General features: G+C 40.1%; 1 protein-coding gene across 2 annotated transcripts; it reads left to right on the top strand.

Moving 5' to 3' along the window:
• Nucleotides 1-671: 671 nt before the first annotated feature.
• grm6b (glutamate receptor, metabotropic 6b) lies at nt 672-20,300 on the top strand. 2 transcript variants are annotated; one of them, XM_077601923.1, is made up of 13 exons: nt 672-1,197; nt 1,266-1,317; nt 2,327-2,904; nt 6,828-7,044; nt 8,153-8,288; nt 8,882-9,036; nt 11,490-11,630; nt 11,699-11,899; nt 12,446-12,585; nt 13,759-14,382; nt 14,458-14,769; nt 17,777-19,653; nt 19,892-20,300. In XM_077601923.1, the coding sequence occupies exons 1-12, from the start codon at nt 1,183-1,185 to the stop codon at nt 18,014-18,016; spliced, it is 2,811 nt and encodes a 936-aa protein (XP_077458049.1). In that variant the 5' UTR covers nt 672-1,182; the 3' UTR covers nt 18,017-19,653; nt 19,892-20,300. The 2 variants fall into 2 exon arrangements, with proteins under 2 accessions (XP_077458049.1, XP_077458050.1); XM_077601924.1 differs by lacking the exon at nt 1,266-1,317.
• Nucleotides 20,301-21,514: the final 1,214 nt, after the last annotated feature.

Raw genomic sequence — 21,514 nt, 5'->3', positions numbered from 1 at the left:
GGGCTAATTTCCATTTATAGTCCATTGTGTAGGTTGAAGACAAACGATCACACGTACTAGACACGCGCACGCACACACGCACACAACCACATGACCACACAGCAGATTTAGACAGTTCTCACCTGATTTCGCCGCTTGTTCTTCTATTTGCACAGTAAAGTAAAAAGGAATGTATTAAGAAATCTTAAAATGTAGTTAAAAAAAAGATAGAAGGGCTGTAAATCACGAAAAACATAAGAGTGGACAGAGCTACTGCCACTGGCTGCCGCATGAACGACATGATCATCATGAGGAAAGAGGGGAAAAAAAAGTTTGGATTTTATTTTGTGCGTGCCATATGATTGCTGCTGCGTGGAGAAGACGAGAGTAGTGCGCAATTGCGCACGCGTGCAGTTTAGAAGGAACATTGCTCGTATGTCAAGGTACCACTGTATAGCAATTAATAACAAAAAGTTATTTAAAAAAAAAAGTCCGGTCAAAACATTAGCTTGAACATATAGCCACGACTAAACCTGCTGCAACCTAGCAAAATATATTCTTTTCTCCAAGTGCAAATATTGACCGATAGGGAATGTGTGAGAGCATGAATCAAATCACTCATCTAATCTCTCAACGTGACCCAGGTCCATCATAGTTGGGGCGTGGGGGGGCAGTCCTGTATTTGGTTCAGCTATATGGGAAAAAAAAGTGGGCTAGTCCACCTCGTGGCTTCTTCACAGTCGCCTGCATGATAATCCCAATCTGTGACCATTAGTGCTTCGAGAGACCGAGCGAAGAGAGGGTTGAGCAGAGCGAGTGAGTCGAATAGAGGAGGTGGGCGGAGCAGGCGCTCAGAGACGCGCACAGAAGGAAAAAGAACCAGCCAGAGTGTCAGAGAGCTTTTAAGGGATTTAGCAGTGATTTGTAGAATCTCACTGCTGTGATATTCCCCCTTTTTAATTTATTTATTTATTTTTATCCAATCTCTCCCACGCTTTTTCCTCAACTCTGCCACGAGACCTTACCCTAAAGGCTAGGTTTCTTTTTAGGCTTAATGAATGAATTATAAGTTTTTAGAGTGTGCTCGAGATGATAAAGCATCTGTCTTTGGTGTCGAGAGGAAAGTGTTATCTCTGAGACGAAATACCACGTTGGAGAAAACATGGAATGGGCGCGAGTGAGGGATAAAATCAGGATTGGCCTATGAAGAATGAACAGGTGAGTGATGTTTATTTGTTGGAATTTCACATTGCTCAAGTTTTCACATGAATATTTTATATTTTCAGTACTCTCCTGTTGAAAAATGTGCTCCACTTTGGGGAAATCCAATTTTCGCAGGTCAGGTGATACCTTAGAATGAATATGTTAATGTGGTTGTAAATGTTCTTTGGAGGAAAAAAATGGACGTATTTGAGAAAATATGCATTTTAATCTTGGACAGCTTTTCTATTTCCATGCAGCATAGAAACATTTCATAAGATGTTTGCAAAATTTATAATGTTTTCCATGATGTGCTCTTAGTTGCTGGTGATAAAAGAGAATTTTACCCTTCAAGTGCCCATGCAAGATGCACACATACTGCCCTTACAGACTCTTTGAAAATTAGGATTGAACCATCTTATGTCTATCATTAAACATATTGGACGTATGCAATTAAGTTACAATTAACAAACGGTGTGATTAAGTCACAACTAGCTCATCTAGGAATGAACACCTCACTGTTAGACCCTACATTAGCACATCCTTGCATGCTAATGAGATCAGCTAACAACCTCATTAAAAACTGCATTTGTAATTTATATCAATACAAGAAAAAATAAATCAAACAATGTTTATTATTGCAGCTATTTTGCTGTGGTATAAAACACGAGTTACCAGGTATACACTAAAATCATAAAAACTGCATTTATAATTTGTACCAATACAAGTAAAAATAAGAATTAATCAAACAACCTTTTACTATTGTAGCATTTTTTCCGTAACACAGAGCAGTTATAAAAGGAATGCACCACATACACCTAAAATAATAAGCTCGTTACATTATTTCCTCTCTGGCAGTGTCAACGATCGTAAAAATCCAAATGATGATACTGCGATATCGAGTTTTAGATTTCAGTAGATAATGAAGTGTCTAGGGAGTCTCTTTACTATATGAGCATATATCTAGATACCACTGGGGATTATACTCATGTAAACAAATAATAAACAATCATCCATGTGGGACAACTAAACAAGAAAAATCCAGCGTGTTAAGCGATGAGGCGGGACATTGTCCAACTGGCGCAGAAAGTGTAAAGTCAGCACAGCCGATGAATCGGACGAGACGATGATGTGAATATCCCAACAGGTGTGCAAGGTAGAAGAACAGGTGCGACGCTCCGAGTAGCTCTGCTGGTCGGCACCATGTCATCAGAGGAGGCCCTGTGGTCCTATCGCCGCAGCTGGCTCAGAAAAGCGTCCGGATTACTCTGCATGCTCCTTTTGGGGAGTCTTCCTGCTTCCCGGGCCCAACGAGGCATCCAGCCTCAGTCCCTGAAAATTGAGGGCGACATCACGCTGGGGGGGCTTTTCCCAGTCCATTCACGGGGACCGGTAGGAGTGGCCTGCGGCGATATTAAGAGGGAAAAGGGAATCCATCGACTGGAAGCCATGCTGTACGCCCTAGACCAGATCAACAGCGACCCAGATCTGTTGCCCAATATTACACTGGGAGCCCGAATACTGGACACCTGCTCCAGAGACACCTACGCACTGGAGCAGTCGCTGACGTTTGTCCAAGCCCTCATTCAAAAGGATACGTCCGATGTGCGCTGCTCCAATGGAGAGCCCCCGATCATCCCCAAACCGGAGAGGGTGGTCGGCGTGATCGGCGCCTCGGGCAGTTCGGTCTCCATCATGGTGGCCAATGTGCTCAGGCTCTTTTCGGTAAGACACTTTTCTTCTCTATAACATTAACACCTCTCACTATTTTGAAAAAAAAAACAGAAATAAACAATGCCAATTGCTGCACTATCTCTCACTATTTTGAAAAAAACAAAACAACAACACCAATTGCTACACTTGAAGAAAAAAAAAGAATAAAGACAAGTGTGGCTCTAGTGCATTTTAATCTGGGAATTGTATAATGACATTTTCTTCTGCTAACACTTAACGGCAATAGACGTCCAATCCATTTAAAATGATTAGATTAGAAAACTTTAAAATCCTGTATTTGGGAAATTTCACTGTAACAGTAGCAAGGGGGTGAGAGTACAGACACAGGAAAATACATTTTAGACATAAATAAATAGGTAATAAATAAGTTAATAAATAAATAAATGTTTAAATACATAAACATCAATAAATAAATAAGCGTATTGCTGAAATATATGTACATACATATACATACATGTATATACATAAATATACATGTACATGTATACATACGGTTGGTCTTAATCTAATCTAATCAATCTTCCCTCCCCATTTGAAATGGTCTATGGATGTTTTTGAGATCAATGTCCCTCTTCTGCTAACTACCATAACACGTAGTCTGTGGAGCTAAGGTGGCAAGTTAACATAAGGATGAGATTTGAATAGGTTTCCAAAGAAGAAAGTTTGTGTTGTCCATTTTGATCAAATGAGAAATGAGGTACTACACATATCCCTCTCAAAGAAAATGAGTTCATCAGTATAGTACAGTAGAGTCTAGTAAAATCCAACATTGAAATTTAACCTGTACTGTTGATGTTGACCCTCGCCGGTTATTATGCTACATAGCTTTTTTTTGTCTTAGTGCCGTAGATTGACCTGTGATGATTACACTGCTCATAGCAAGGTTAGGACACAAAATCTAAATCCCACATGATGCCATGTTATCATCGAATTACAGCCGCACTGAGGCTGCAAATCCAGAAATGCCAAGAGATGGAAAAACTGCATTTCTAATGAGGAAAGTTCTGCCAGGCTGAAGGATGGAGTGCCTTTCGAATGTCTTTTTTCCTGAGGTCTGCTTGCATTCTTTATGAGGACGCTGCTCTCTGGGCGCCAAGGAGCAGCAGCAGCAGCTTGCGCACGGGGCAGATGTTAACTACAGAATTATAGATCCCAACCTTCACTAAGCCCCTCTCAGCAGCTCAGGACCCTGGGCTGAAAATAGAGCATCAGGCCAGAGGATGGCATTGCTTCCAGGATAACAGCAACTTGTAGTCTTGCAGGAGAGGAGTAGATTTAGCTAAATGGTGCGTTTCTGCCGACTCTCCATATGTGCCATGCTCTCCATTGCATACACTGTGTGGGCTTTCTCTGGGTACTCCGCTCCCACCCCCAATAAACATGTATATTAGGCTGGTTGAACATTCTAAATTGCATACCTGTCAACCTCGACCAATGCTCCCCTTATTAATGATTGCAATTCCCCTTATTAAGCAATAAAAAAGTCTAAAAAAAATGTTCCAAAGTGGACGGGGTGCACAATCAGTATGCGCTAAATTCAAGATTCTGTAGATGTCGTTGTATGGCGCTGATAGCTTGACCGGCGGTACATTGCTTGCTCACGCGCTAAAATTATGTAGTGAAAAGGCGGATGTGTGAAAGGGGAATGGGCATGCTTAAAGCATGACAATATTAACAGTCAACAATTGCGTCTGCTACCAGTTACCGAGATGATCCGGATTGGGTAAAACAAGATCGCTTGTATAAAAAAAAACTCCTTAAAGTTGTATACTGTGTACACATTTCGAAATGATCAAAAAAACGTATCACATACGGGAAACACGTATAAACTGACTTGTATGAAATTGAACCTAGGTGTGAGTGTGAATGGTTGTCCATCTACTTTTGCCCTGGGATTGGCTGGCACCACTACGGGATGCCCCCACCTGGTGCCTGTATTTAGCTGGGATGGGCTTCAGCACCCTCCGCTACACTTGTGCCAATTAGTGGTACAATAACCATTCACACAAAAACTTATCTTGCCGTACCCCAGTTAATATGGTGCTCCATGCGTACATGTATTTAGCTGGGATTTGTTTGTTACGCGCTAGTAGGAAGTGATGGTTCGGAATGTTGCTGACTATTATTTTTTCTGTAAGCAGGTCAGTCCACCTGTGTGGAGTTTGCATGTTCTCCTGCCTGCGTGGGTTTTCTCCGGGTACTTCGGTTTCCTCCCACATTCCATAGACATGCATGGTTGGCTGATTGGACACTCTAAATTGCCCCTAGGTATGAGTGTGAGTGTGAATGGTTGTTTGACTCCTTATCCCCTGATATTGGCTGGCAACCTATTCAGGGTGTCCCCCGCCTCAGCTGGGATAGGCTCCGGCACCCTTCGCGATCCTAGTGAGGATAAAGTAGCTCAGAAAATGAAATGAAAAAAAAACAGAAGAAAGCAAGGTTAAACTGTTTCAGAATAATGGCGGGAGGAAGGTATTGATTAAAAATACTGCATTCTTTTGCAACAAGGAATGAAAAGTCTATACTCGCGTTAAAATATAGCAACTTGGTAATGGGTGTCAATATTGTGATACTATACCACGATGCTTGAACAGTTTTCCTTTGAAAGGTCAGCCCCAATGAAGTGGATGGATTACTGCCAGTAAACTTGCGCTCGGCGGGGTTAAACGTAAAGCAGCAAACTGCACTGCAGAATTAAATTATTGTATGGCTTACAACTGAGAAATGCTAACCTTTTTCTAGTCCCTTCATCTCTGTCTCTCCCTCTGTGCTTAACGTAATTTGACTAAAACCCCTCTAATCCTTGCAGATAATCTGTGAAATGGTTCTCCCGCTCCTCTCTTCTTCCCCCTTTGCAACCCCTTGTGTCTACCTTTTTTTTTAAATTTGGCTCCAGAGGGGCCACGGTTAAGCCACACATAGGCACTGGCATTAGCAAGCTTAATTTTTCAAACTGTCCTCATAAATGACATCATTAAAGACGCAGTACACCTTGGAATTAATCTTTTCGTGTACTTTCCCATTCGAAGAATGCTTTTACAGCTGTGGTTCGGACCATCTGTATTTTAAAATGCCTACATTGCCTAAGCGCAAACGAAGGCAGGTCACACGGTACAATGGTGTAGTTTGTGAGTGTTATGAAGGGATAAATGCTCACTATAATAGTCCACTTTTGGGATGTTAATCCCTTGTCGTCTGTCATCTTTCGGTAAGACGTCACACAAATCAATTTGTGTGTTTTTTCGGACAATAAATCGCACCTGAGTACTGTCACTCTAGCCAAATAATGCACAATGAAAGAGATAAAAAAGGTCACTTTGGATTACAAATTGCATTTTTGGGGGGATAGTGCGATTTATAGTCTGGAAAATTATTTAAATAAAAGTAGGTACATCACAAACATGTTTTCCTTAAGACCTTGACACTTAATTTATAGATACAATTGATTGCACAAAACAAACTGCATATTCTCTACCTTGGTCACAGTCTGCAGAAGTTCCCCATCTTGTGGAAGACTTCCTGTGTGGTTCTAGTTTTTGTCCAACTTTACGTCTTTTGAGTCTGTATCCGTCATCTTTCGGTAAGACGTCACATGAATCAATTTGTGTGTTTTTTCGGACAATAAATCGCACCTGAGTACTGTCGCTCTAGCCAAATAATGCACAATGAAAGAGATAAAAAAGGTCACTTTGGATTACAAACTAAATTGTTCATATGTAATCATTTTAACTATTTTAGAAATTAGTTTTATCTCTAATCAAAACTCCTAATGTTGGGTTAAAAAGACAATGTTTAATATGTAAACATTCAGACAAACATTCTAGGCATACAGTAGAACAAAAGTTGTTCTAAAATGGATCCCTGGGGTACCCCTTTCAGAACAAGATAACAGCATCTTATTTTGTGTGTTCCAGATCCCCCAAATCAGCTATGCCTCCACTGCGCCGGAATTGAGTGACAATAGTCGGTACGAGTTCTTCTCCCGCGTGGTACCACCTGATTCTTACCAGGCCCAGGCCATGGTGGACATCGTTAAAGCCATGGGTTGGAACTACGTCTCAACGTTGGCGTCGGAGGGCAACTACGGAGAGAGTGGAGTTGATGCTTTCCTCCAGATCTCCAGAGAAGCAGGTTGTGTTTTTGAGTCTGCACTGCAGTCACATTAATATTAATTCAATATTCAGCACACAGGGCAAAGCCCCCAGCTCCTGAGATGTTATCAGAGTTCAGATACCTGATATCTAAACATACACGCGCGTGCACTCAACCAACCACGCGTAGTAAAAAAAAACATTATTTTTGCCTTGTACTCGGCTGTGCTGGCTTGAGCACCCCAGTTTGTTGTGAATATTACATATGGCTTACTGCAGGGGTGTCAGACTCGGGTTGGTTCGCGGGCCGCGTTAACGTCAACTCGATTTCATGTGGGCCGTATCATTTTAGATATAATATTTAGATTTTTTTCATAAATGGATTAAAAGAGCCCTGAATATTCAGTTTTTATAGATCTAAAACAATGTTTATTTTAGCTTTTTTATATATATTTTTAGATTTCACAAAATGATTTTTGAATTAAAAACACAGAAAAAATGGATTAAAAAATTACAATTATTGATTTAAAAGGGGGAAAATCAGGAAATGTAATATACATCTATACTCTTCATTTTAATTTGATCCTAAAACAGAAAGTCGCCACTCATGATTTACTTTCCCGGGCCACACAAAATGATGCGGTGGGCCAGATTTGGCCCCCGGGCTGCCACTTTGACACATATTTTTATAGAGCTTTTTTTTCACTTAAGAAAAATGTTTTGTTCAGTGAGTGAGAGCATCCGAGTAAAAACCATACCTGAATAACAAAATATATAGCAAATGTTAAGTCTATATTTTTAGACAGTCACGAGTGGAAAACAGTTTGCAGTTAATGCCATAACATTTTATAGTCTAGGTTTATGTTTAAAGAGGTACATATCACATTATAAAAACATATGATCTAATAAAAAGTAAGGTTTGATTTGAAAAGAAAAGGAGTTGTCTTAAAGTGCTCTAAATATGTATACTGTATTTTTTTATATATATTTTTTGTCTGTCAAGGCAATTCATAGTGATGCGGTCTTAATAATTTCAAACTTGACTTTTGACAGTATACTGGAAAAAATAATAAAGGAATACACTGTGTGTATATATGTTTATGCACACACACTTGGGTATTTCATAACATTTTGTCTGTGCAACATAGGGGGGCTGTGTATTGCACAGTCAATCAAAATTCCCAGAGAGCCCAGACCAGGGGAGTTTGAAAAGATCATCAAAAGACTGATGGAGACATCGAACGCTCGCGGAGTCATCATCTTTGCCAATGAGGACGACATCAAGTGAGTTCAGTGGAAATATTATTCATCTTCATGGTGACATATGGTCCAGTGCAGATGCATTTGAAAGATGGGTTTGATAAACTGATGAAATGCCTACTTTTAAAAGATCAAGGGAATTGGTTATACAGCGTTATGAAATGTAGGACTTCAGTATTGATAATAATTATGGGTGGGAATAAATTGAATTGAAACAATCAGTGAAAGCATCATTTGAAGTGAAAAAAATATATATTTCAGAATCAAATCACGACAGAGGAGAACTCAAGGGATTTGGATTGGCTACTGCATTAGTATGAAGATAATGGGTTTGATTAGCCCTGAAGCAATTACTTACAAAATGTATCTTAATTAAATCTTTCATTTTTATGGCGCAAAGGAAAATGTCACGGTGTCTGATTAATTCAGATTGCAAAGTAATGGGCTAATTGGAATGAGAAGTGAGGCAGATAAAGTTATATTTAAGTTTATATATTTTTTTCTAAGCAACATATTATTGAAGATGTACTGGATTTGCTTGTGCTTTATGGTCCCATAAATTGAACAAAGGAATTAGAAATGCCATCCAATCTGGTTTTGTTTTTGTTTGTTTCCAGGCGAGTTTTACAAGCTGCCAAAAAGGCCAATTTGACCGGGCACTTTCTATTTGTTGGCTCCGACAGCTGGGGGGCCAAGAACTCTCCCATCCAAGACCAGGAGGAGGTGGCGGAGGGGGCTGTTACTATCTTGCCAAAAAGAGCCTCCATTGATGGTATGTGAAAGACAGAAATATGCACTCTTTATTGAAACTAAAAGTGAATATCTGAAATATAGCACACAGCATCGATAAAATGACATAAAGCAAATACCGTCAAATTAAAATGAATAATTTAGCTAATATTCATTTGTGTGCTGGAGCCTGTCCCAGCTATAAAATCAAAAATTAATTGCAGCAATAACTATTTTTTTCAGTTAATTTCTTTATATATATATATATATATATATATATCAGCAATAACTATTTTTTTCAGTTGATTTCTTAAAAAAAAAAATATATATATATATATATATATATATAAAGAAATCAACTGAAAAAAATAGTTATTGCTGCAATTAATTTATATATATATATATATATATGTACATATATATACACATACATATATACATGTGTGTGTATATATATATATATATATATATATATATATACGTATATACATATATACACACATACATATATATATATACAGTGGTACCTCGTCATACGACCGTTCGTCATACGGAATGCTCGTCTTACGGGGGAAATTTCGATCGAATAATTCGCCCGTGATGCGGTCAAAGTTTCGTGATGCGACCAAGCCAGGTTGCCATGGCATTTTTTTTGGCATATCTTTCGTGTATAACAATATTTACGAGCACCGGATGAGCTATTCAGACCAGGAAACGCACAACGCGCATGCGCGGTGAAAAGAGGGCTTTCTGGGTAATGAAGTATACTCGTGCGCACAACGCCGACAGGCAATGGCATTAGGCGCCGTTCGAGGGGATGCGAACACAGATGCTACAAGCTAAAAGGAGCCGCTAGCCAGCGGCCCCGAAGCTTCCATGCGAATCCAACAAAACCACCCAGAGCTGCCACCCAGGAACGTGGCGCCCTACGTTTTTCATCCAGCCGGAGATATTCGCACTGCCCCACACCTCCGGCTACCCCCTGGATGAACTAATCCGCGTTCCAGTGACAGCTCTAGCGCTGCTGAGGGTAATCCTCAAGCGCCTGAGGTGGCCCAACAACAACAACAACATGAGCAGCGGCGCGATCGCTGATAAAAGACTGCTGCTCGTCGTGCGTTATTCGATTGTGAGGACATTTGTGTGCATCATTTTCGGAATATTTTGAAGGGAATAGTACGACAGCAAACAGCCCATCGATAGCGAACGTGAGGGTGGAGTGTTTGTTCCGTTTACGAGTGCGTTTTGTGGAAGAAAAAAAACGAAGCCCCCCGCCCCTTTTGTGCCCCTCTCCCCTCGGCGAAATCTGCCCAATTTTAGTTAGATTAAACACTTTATTTCTATTAAACCACTCGTTATTTATTACTTTGTCAATATATGGCGAATTATAAGAAATAAAACTTTTTTTTCAATCCAATATCCTGTTTCTGGTGTTTTTTTCAGAGAGTTGGAACGAATTAATTTGTTTCCCATTCATTTCAATGGGAAACTTTACCTCGAGTTACGAGTAACTTGTCATACGAGCTCAGTCACGGAACGGATTAAGCTCGTATCTCGAGGTACCACTGTACGTATATACATATATATATGTATATATACAAAATGTGTATATGTATGTGTATATATACTATATAAAATATTTTTTAAATCAAAATAGCAATATTTTTAACGATATGGTAATAATACAGTGGTACCTCGAGATACGAGCTTAATCCGTTTTTTTTCCACGACAACGCACTCGTAAACGGAACAAACAAATTTAAATTAACTTGGATTAATATATACAGACACTCAAACATACGTTTAATGTAACTTTACACAAAACTGAATTCTAATTTTGTTGTAATCTTTTGTTACCTTCGTTTTCCGGGTTGGCGGTTTGCCACGCCTCCACGCTCACGTTCGCTATCGATGGGCTGTTTGCTGTTGTATTGCCTTCAAAATATTCCCAAAATGATTCACACAAATGTCCTCACAATAGGATAACGCACGACCACTTGCCAACGAGAAATAGTCTTTAAAGAACGATCGCGGGAGCTTCTTTCCTTAGAAAGAATAACAGGAAATACAATAGTTGAGCTTACCCACGTATTGATTGTGGGTAATGAAGTTTTATTCTGAGAAAGGTTGCCATTGCCTATGGGTGTTGTGTGCACGAGTATACTTCATTACCCAGAAAGCCCTCTTTTTGCCTGCGCATGCGCGTTGTGCGTTTCCTGGTCTTAGGAGAAACTCGTCCGAATTAATCGTTCCGTGCTCGTAAATATTGTTATACACGAAAGATATGCAAAAAAGACCTGGCTTGGTCGCATCACGAAATTTTGATCGCATGACGGGCGAATTATTCGATCGAAATTTCCGCCGTAAGACGAGAATTTTGTATGACAAGCGGTCGTATGACGAGGTACCACTGTACACTGAAATCACTATTAAAAGATTGGAGTTTACATATATTTTATTTTTCACATTGAATATGAACTTTTCAAATCCCTTAAGGATTTGATGAGTACTTCACCTCAAGATCCCTGGAAAACAACAGAAGAAACATTTGGTTTGCCGAATTTTGGGAGGATGACTTCAAGTGCAAACTGACACGGCCGGGCATTAAATACGAAGCCGACAGAAGGAAATGTACTGGTGAGTTTTAAGTCTGAGAATTTCAAATGTCGCTTTTTGAGGAACACTTTTGCCTGTGGTTTTTCTAGGTGAGGAAAGAATAAGTCGAGATTCTCAGTACGAGCAGGAGGGGAAAGTACAGTTTGTGATCGATGCCGTGTACGCCATGGCTCATGCCTTGCACAGCATGCACCTGGACCTGTGCCCCGGCTCCATGGGCGTTTGCGACAAGATGGACCCCGTGGAGGGACGCATGCTCCTCCAATACATTCGATCCGTCAATTTCAACGGTACTTTTTTTTCTGACTCTTCTTGTGTAATGCTCACAAACAAATGATTGGTCTTAGGATGGAGCAATAATAAGGGAAAACAGTTAGCAAAAGGAAGTCAGTGGACCTTGAGATGTATCTGATAATGTATAGAACTCAACAAGAACACTGTACGTCCCTGCGGCGGCCTCCATGTTCGATGCTTTTCAACCGTTTTCAAGTAAAGAGTCACAGTTTTGCAAAAGGAAAAACGTATTTCATGAAAGCGTCTGTACTGCTCGTTTCTTGCGGGATGACCTTGGCATGTATGAATGGTTTTTTTTCTTTATTGTTCGCCTACAGGCAACTAACTGAAGGGAACATCCAATCACGTTAGGGCAACGGAGCAAAGTATACAAAGAAAGGCTGTTGAAGTGCACGAAAGCCTTCAATAAAGCACATCGTGCACTTAGCTTTCACAATATGGCACAAAAAGCCAGCATTAGCTTATTCAGTAGCACGTGGGTGTATCTTTTGCGAGTTTGTACATTACATAGTATCTGATAAAATGCTATTTCCCTCCAACAGGCAGTGCGGGAACGGGCGTGATGTTCAACGAAAATGGAGACGCGCCCGGTCGCTATGACATCTTCCAGTACCAGCTTTCCAATGTCAGTAATCCTGGATATAAAGACATTGGTCAATGGACAAACCACCTCCGACTAAATGTAAATATTTGTTTTGTTTTTTTCACAACAAGAACATACTTATTGAGAGATGATTATCTTTTGCTAGTTGGGTTTGCAGAGAAGTAATGCCCCAAAGAATGAAACGTTTAAATTTAGACCTGCACTTTGTATACATGGATAGCAAAAGTGTAAATCAAAGATGATATGAATTTGGATTGCACTTGGACAACTTTATTCATCCCGTATTCGGGAAATTTCATTGTGACAGTAGCAAGAGGGTGATTAGACAGAACAACAAAGCAAAAGCACAAAGTACAAAGCAAATCAAAGTGAATGGGATCATAAAGAATCACCAAATCAAATCATTAAGACAGAAAAGCAGCAAAAACACAAAAACGAGCAAGAGTGGACGGAGCTACCGCCACCGGCTGCCACTTGAACGGCGCCATCTTGGTTGCGGTAGCAAAGACGGATACAGACTCAAAAAGACGTTGTAAAGTTGGACAAAAACTGGAACCACAAGTCTTCCACAAGATGGGGAACTTCTGCAGACTGTGGCCGAGGTAGAGAATATGCAGAGTCACTCTTCCAAGCTTATCCACATTGTTCCTCAGTAGTCTGGAGCTGAAGACAACAGTAGCAGAGTAGAACTCCTCGACTCCGTTTCCGGCCTGGTAAGCGCCGACAGCTCTTCCATCTCATCCCGGAATGGTTGGTCAGAAGCGTTGCTTCTTCTCCCGGCACTTTTGTCCAGCTCCGAATTTCCAGCGGTATTGAGGTGTTGCTCCTTCTGCTGCGTGTTATAACAGCTAGTCCCATGTGTATGACAGCGTAGGCATGGCTGAATGGTTCCAAAAAAAGAAGTAGCGGAAAGAAGCCAGGCTAACAGAACAAGGAAAGTTGTAAAAACATTAAAGTAAAAAGTATAAAGTACAAAGTAAAGTAAAAAGGAATGTATTAAGAAATATTAAAATGTAATTAAAAAAAAAGATAGAAGGGCTGTAAAACACGAAAAATATAAGAGTGGACAGAGCTACTGCCACTGGCTGCCGCGTGAACGGCGCCATCTTGGGCAGGCTGATTTCAAGATGATATGCTGTTAATTGTTTGGACAATCAAATGCTATTAGCCGATTTGACAAATTCTGTCACATTGTATGATTGGCAGCCATAACATGTCAAGCAGAATACTAAAATCGTACTTCTCTCCTAGCCAGAGGAGATGCAGTGGTCAGGCGGACACCGCAACATCCCCGATTCGGTGTGCAGCTTCCCGTGCGAGTCCGGCGAGCGCAAAAAAATGGTCAAGGGCGTTCCCTGCTGCTGGCACTGCGAGCTCTGCGATGGCTACCAGTATCTCCTGGACGAGTTCAGCTGCGACATGTGCCCCTACGACATGAGACCCCTCAAAAACCGCACCGGTTGCAGGCCCACGCCCATCATCAAGCTGGAGTGGAGTTCTCCCTGGGCCATCATCCCGGTCTTCCTGGCAATCCTGGGCATCCTGGCCACCACGGGGGTCATTGCCACATTCGTCCGGTTCAATGACACCCCCATCGTCCGAGCCTCTGGCAGAGAGCTCAGCTACGTGCTACTGACGGGCATCTTTCTCATTTACCTGATCACCTTCCTCATGATCGCCGAGCCCAGCATCGGCGTTTGCGCCATCCGCCGGCTGCTCCTGGGGCTCGGCATGTGCATCAGTTACGCCGCCATGCTGACCAAAACCAATCGGATCTACCGCATTTTCGAACAAGGGAAGAAGTCGGTCACGCCCCCCAAGTTCATCAGTCCCACTTCTCAGCTTATTATCACCTTCATTCTCATCTCCGTGCAGGTAGACGTGCGGCAATTTGTGTAGGGTCGCTAACATTTCAGCGAAGAATCATCTCGCGGCGCTGCTGTCTTTCAGGTGCTCGGCGTGTTTATTTGGTTCGGCGTGATGCCCCCGCATACCATCATCGACTACGAAGAGCAGAAGCCTCCGAATCCCGAGTTAGCCCGAGGGGTCCTCAAGTGCGACATGTCCGATCTGTCCCTCATCCTGTGTCTGAGCTACAGTATCGTTCTGATGATCACCTGCACGGTTTACGCCATCAAGAGCAGAGGAGTTCCCGAGACCTTCAATGAGGCCAAGCCCATCGGCTTCACCATGTACACCACCTGTATTATCTGGCTGGCCTTTGTACCCATCTTCTTTGGCACCGCGCAATCTACTGAGAAGGTACGTTCCCAGCATTATGTTCCGCTACCCTAAAATGAACGTTACGACGCTTTGTATTAAATCCAGGTAGACGCCAGCTCGGGAGTCTTTGACATTTAATGTAGTCTTAATATATGGCAAGCTCAAACTACTGCGTATACGTAAATTTGTTTAATCATACTCCTTACTTTGTACATGATACTTACTATTTATTACTACTTCATTTATATACTGTGTTTAATCATTTTGCAAGGTCAAAAGGAGCCGAATTGCCAAATATTAGAAGTAAAAGTTGAACCCCTTTTATAAAAGGAAACAAAATACATTTGGATAGTGCATATTAATATCCTACCGTGGTAAAGTGCAACAACATCATATCACATAAATTTAGCAATGGGAAGAACAGTAGCAATACTTTCCTTCATTGATGTTTACGCAAATTCATTAGTGAGCATAAATGACGTTGTGCAGTGTTCGGGAATGGCTCGTGATAAACATAATTGTGGTTGGAATGGTAAAGAAAAATGAAAATAGACCCCATGACTAAGAGCCTAGTTGTACAGTAAAGGGAAAAAATTCCCCCCAAATATACAGTAGATAGATACAGTTTGCATCTTTTTATTGAATATATACTGTAATCAACAGTTTAATCCTCACACTAATACAAGGGATTTAACTCATTCATTAATTCCAATTCAAATTTAAGCTGCAAACAGCACTGAATGGGCCCTCGAACCGATTTTTTATGGCACTTGATGTAATCAAACTTTCATGCCATATTCCGCTTAACAGTTTAGCGTTGCGCGTCTGACCCCCGAGGGGAATTAGCGGAAAGAATACTGGTACTGTCATTTGGACTTATCTCATTTGGGGTCACCAAAGTCCATCTACTAATCTAGCGTGTTTGGATAACATTTTAAAAAGGTTCTGAATAAGCACCGATCATTTTAATTGTGTTTAAGCCTTGGGTTTTTTCCACCTTAACATTCACTCGTAATCAGTACTGCAGTCAAATCAAACTTGTAGTAATTTAACACAGCTATAAACATTTTTGGCAGCTATTATTTGAAGCAAGACGGTATTAAATAAAATATATGGCGGATGATATGTAAAGTGGTGCCCATTCATTAACATAGCATTGCAGAAAATATCGTATTGATAACTGACTGGCTCCATCTCACTGTCAAAAAGTGGGAGACTACAGAAATGAGCATGTTACTTCGTTAAAAACCATCGTAATGCCACTAGCTCAACCCACTAAAACACCTATAAAAGGAACACAAATCACTACTAAAAATGTTAGATCCTCCCTCCTCTGGGCCAACAACACATATTAAAATGTCAAAAAGCAGAATATATTATGCTGAATGGCTGAAAAGATCTTCATGCTGTTGATCATGCTGCATATTTTCCTGCAGACTTTACTCGATAAATATGTCTAAAAATATGTCCACTGTAAAAACCCATAAACTGCCATTTACCCCTACATTGTACAAAAATGCAGTGTCCCTCTACTTGTATTTTTTTAATTATCCAGGTTTACTTATTTCTAAATAAAAAAAAATACAGTAAAATGAATGATGGAAGCGAGGAAAAATATAAAAGATTCCACACGCTGTTGGTTTAAGGAATGCTTCCTGTTACACTTAGAAAATATCCTCCCTCCCTCCTCCTACTGAAATAGTCTTATTTCCTCTACCTTAAAGGCAATTTCTTTTGTCCCAATGAACGCAATGTTGGAAAAATACTGAAAAAAAAAATCACATATGCTTTGAATAATGGCGCAATGCATTATAAACCAGCGAGGCCGAAACAATTGAAGCCTGCAGTGCTTTCAGAATCTTTTCATCTCCTCTAAATAGGAATAAAGAGAAATAAGGAAAGGAGTAGAGGAGGAAAATAGGTCACATGAACCGAGAGATGGACACGAGCCCTTTTGGTTCAACACCATTTCAATAAATCATCACTCAAAAAAGGGTTCTAAATATAGACTTTTGTATGTCTCAAAGTATTTATCCTCCCAACATGTAGAAAAGTGGAGGCTTCTACCTGTCTGCACTCCTGCGGTTATACACGTAGGCACCATTCACCATTTCTGAGGCTTTCTAACAGCTTGCCTTAGGCAATAAGCAAATGATTCTCATCCATATGTTAGAAGCAGGAGGGTAGGGTGCGTGTGTGTATGTGTGTGTGTGTGTGGGGGGGGGGGGGGGGGGGGCATTGAGTTTGACTGATAAAAAGCATGGATGATCTGATAAAGTAACGGATATTAAACCAGAAATAGTTCTGAAGACGTGTGCATACAATTTATGACTTATTTATGCCATAAATATATCTTATTGATGTCACATGTGTTGTTTTATTTATACGCAGCACATTTTGCCTGAATAATGAGTTCATAATTCAGTGGAGTCCATCTCAGGGGAAGTCAACTTTCATTATTGCTGTTGGCCTGAGAGTGGATGTCGCTCAAAATCGGCAAATTGGAAAACCTCTTTTGCTCAATATGTGTATATGTATATATGTATGTATATATATGTGTGTGTATATGTATATATATGTGTATATATATGTATATGTTATGTATATATATATATGTATAGATGTGTATATATATATATATATGTATATGTGTATATATATATGTATGTGTATATGTATATATATGTATATATATGTATATATACGTATATATGTATGTATATATATGTATATATATGTATATGTATGTATATATATATATGTATATGTATGTATATATATATGTATATATATGTGTGTATGTGTATATATGTATGTATATATATATATATATATAGGTTAAAAAATCTATATATCTACGTATAGATACATATAGATATACATCACCCTCTTGCTACTGTGACAACGAAATTTCCCGAATACGGGATGAATAAAGTTATCCAATCCAATCTATATGTATAGATACATATAGATATATATATATCTATATGTATCTATATATACAATATATAGTTTTTTTTTTAACCTGTCCCTGGTTCTTTTCCAGATGTTCATCCAGACCACTACTTTGACAGTATCCATGAGCCTGAGCGCCACGGTGTCTCTCGGCATGCTCTATGTCCCCAAAGTCTACGTCATCATCTTCCACCCGGAGCAGAACGTGCAGAAGCGGAAGCGCAGCTTCAAAGCCGTGGTGCAGGCGGCGACGGTCTCTACGCACCTCTCGCAAAAATCCAATGACAAACAGAACGGCGAGTCAAAGATTGAGCCAGACCGATCGCAGTGATGACTCCAAAGAAAAACAATCCAACACATGACATCACAAGCGCTCTTATTGACATGATTTAGAAAGGTAGGCAAAGAAAAAAAACAACAACATTTATCTCGACCAGTCGGCGAGTGATCTTTCCTCTCGGTACGACACCAGCGATGATCCTGATTTCCCTTGTCGCTATTTAACTCTGAGCTGATGAACAAAAAGAAAAACGAGAGCTCACCTTGAAGGAAATGACAAAACTTAAAACAATCCTCTCAAGAACTTGGCTGAAAACATTGCAGAGGAACTTGAAATAACACTTTTTTATTTTGTACACTGCAGACAGAAGAAATTTGGCTTTAAGGTGAACTTTCAGGATGAACTTATGCACTCTAAGCCTCATAATGGGTGTCAACTTGTTTTGACCTCTTTACTTGCAAACACACAAGTCCAACGATTCAGTTTTTCAATACATTTTGCATGACTTGACTTTTCTCTAAATGCAGACTTCAAAAGTGGTTTATTTTTAAAAGGACATCTCTTCATTTTTATCGCTGTGCCAACTACTGACAACATGTAAGTCTCAGTGGTGGTTTCCTTCACAGTGCAGTGTTTGATCCTTTGCCCGGAATAGAAAGGCACTTTTAATAAATTGTCAGCAAAAATCAAACAAGGGGAAAAGTCAATTCTTAGCCATCCTGAAATTTCACCCTAATGCCAAGCCCAACTTTTTGTGAAGAAAAAAAAAGCCAAGTGGTATAAGGCATGCTTATTTATTATTTTACTGCCATTCAAGGATGCACACTTAATGCAAAGTTACCTTGGGACACATTGCCAAGGAAAAACAAGAACTTTCATCCACAGGACGATGTGTACCTGATTATGAATATTATGTACTGGATTCAAAAGCACTGCATGGATTTGTGCTGTAATTTTGGCCCTGGAGTGATTTTTTTTTATACCACTATTTACTCTGAATGTTGTTTGGAAAAAAACATTGTGCATTTGTGATTCAAACTGTCTGTCATTGAAACAAAGTATTTGAACTTGTTCAAGCAAAAACGTTTTGTTACCGAGTTCTTCACACATAACACTAGCTTTTGTCAAAGGAAATGACGAGAAATTGTTACTTTTTTGTCGTTATGATGCTCACACACTGAACATATTTTAACCAGAAAAAGCTTCCCAAAATTGAGCCTTCTGCGCTCCCCATATTAAGGAAAGTTTTGTCGCCCTCTGCTGGAGAAAGCACAAAACAAACAAGAGCAGAGAAAAAAATACAGCTTTATTCTTGGACTTGGTTTACAGTTGAAAACCAGTGGCAGGCCGTGCTACGCCTTAATCAATCCAACCCTCAATAACTATTTTATGGCTTTAAAACCTTAACTGCAGCTACAGCTGCGACACATAAAATAAAAAAAGCATCAATAATAATTTGCGCGGCCGAGCAGCTGAATACCTCGTAAGCAAGCCACCATTTTTTCCACATTCAATATGGCGACAATATGGGCATGGTTATGCCCATTGTCGACGCAATTCTCAAATTGTTTATCGAGGTAATGAAAAGGATAAATATAACTTCCAATCACATCATTTCAGAAGACACTGTGGTCCAGTGGCAAGAACAATGGGTTGAAATTGGAGTTGGACACAAGTTCAAATCTGGAGTGAGTTCAAGTCCACTCTTTGCAAATCTCAAATTGTTTATTGAGGTGATGAAAATGATAAATATAACTTCCAATCATCTCATTTCAGAAGTCACTGTGGTCCAGTGGCAAAGACAATGGGTTGAAATTGAAGTTAAGTTCATATCTGGAGTGAGTTCAAGTCCACTCTTTGCAACTCTCAAATTGTTTATTGAGGTGATGAAAATGATAAATATAACTTCCAATCATCTCATTTCAGAAGTCACTGTGGTCCAGTGGCAAAGACAATGGGTCAGACAGACCTCAAGTTAGTGGATTTGACTGCCATGTGGGAAATGGGGGTTCGAATCCCGCTCTCGTTTGACTAATCACTACACTAGTAGTTCAGTAAATGGGTAATCCTTTTTTCATTCAAATAAAGACTTAGTCATTTTTTTCAGCAAAACAATATTTCCGGTCAGCCGAAGGACCGGAAGACAGTTGGGAGGGGGGATCCCTGGTGGTGTTCGACAGTCGGCCTGCGGCCGACTGCCGACACCATACAGTCGTTGACTGGCGACACCGGGACGTGAACCCTCGACACCCACGTCGTAGGCAGGTGACTTACCCACTACACCACGAGGCGGCCCGCCTATACATGATTGGAAGTTATATTTATCCTTTTCATTACCTAAACAAACAATTTGAGAATTGCAAAGAGTGGAATTGAACTCACTCCTGATTTGAACTTGAGCCCACCTGAAGTTCTGACCCATTGTCTTTGCCACTGGACCACAGTGACTTGTGAAAAGATGTGATTGGAAGTTATATCTATCCTTTTCATTACCTCAATAAACAATTTGAGAATTGCAAAGAGTGGAATTGAACTCACTCCTGATTTGAACTTGAGCCCACCTGAAGTTCTGACCCATTGTCTTTGCCACTGGACCACAGTGACTTCTGAAATGATGTGATTGGAAGTTATATCTATCCTTTTCATTACCTCAATAAACAATTTGAGAATTGTGGCAGGCCGTGCTACGCCTTAATCAATCCAACCCTCAATAACTATTTTATGGCTTTAAAACCTTAACTGCAGCTACAGCTGCGATACATAAATTATTAAAAATCATTTCATTCAAAATTTGAATGTATTATAATGAAAAACACGCTAATTGAGCAATGCCTTGAACACTGAACACTGACATTTAATTATCGCAGTAGTATTGATAAGGGAAACTATTAAAAAAATGACTCACGTTGATGACAAACGGCTCGTTATAGGCGTCGACAAGTTGCTCCTTTTTGTTGTTTTGGCCACATTCTTGACGTTTTCCCAGCAGTCTCTGCTCGTTGAGGAACTGAAATACACAATGGAATGATTTCTTTTTAAACATAAAGAACTAGAAGTAACGCAATGTAGCCAATTTGTTTGCAAACATTTTTCGATCTCCATCCACGTGGGGCTATAGCACGCGATCGAAGCATGCTCCCGTCAAAAAGCACTCTTAAAATGAGAACTGTGGCCTCGAAATCTTCAAATGACAACGTACCGAATGTGGTGCATTGTCCTGTAAGAACTTTATCAGGTCTTTCTTTGGTAAATCTTCACTTCTGAGCTGCTCTGCAGTCAGCTGGCATACTGGCTCCTGTCTCATCTGCCATTTTGAAGAATAGTGGCGGCGATTTGAACTCTGACCTCGGCCGTGCCTATTAAAATTAGAAACCCCCAAAATACATTGTTTTCATAATACCGTGTATTAGAAATACGTTATAATGAAAGCAATGTAGTATTTTTTGTGCATTTACATGTACACCTTCAGTATTGCTACGTCTGAATCAATCCAACCCTCAAATATTTTATGGCTATAAAACCTTTACTGCAGCTACAGCTGCGACACAT

Source organism: Stigmatopora argus, chromosome 6 (assembly GCF_051989625.1).
Source record: "Stigmatopora argus isolate UIUO_Sarg chromosome 6, RoL_Sarg_1.0, whole genome shotgun sequence".
NCBI lineage: Eukaryota > Metazoa > Chordata > Actinopteri > Syngnathiformes > Syngnathidae > Stigmatopora > Stigmatopora argus.
This window is presented reverse-complemented; position numbering and strand designations above follow the sequence as displayed.

Bases quoted from the DNA above. Each gene is read 5' to 3' on its own strand.
- grm6b (XM_077601923.1), top strand. The intron at 9,037-11,489 runs GTATGTGAAAGA...AAATCCCTTAAG, and splicing joins AAAAAGAGCCTCCATTGATG to GATTTGATGAGTACTTCACC. The intron at 12,586-13,758 runs GTAAATATTTGT...CTTCTCTCCTAG, and splicing joins CAAACCACCTCCGACTAAAT to CCAGAGGAGATGCAGTGGTC.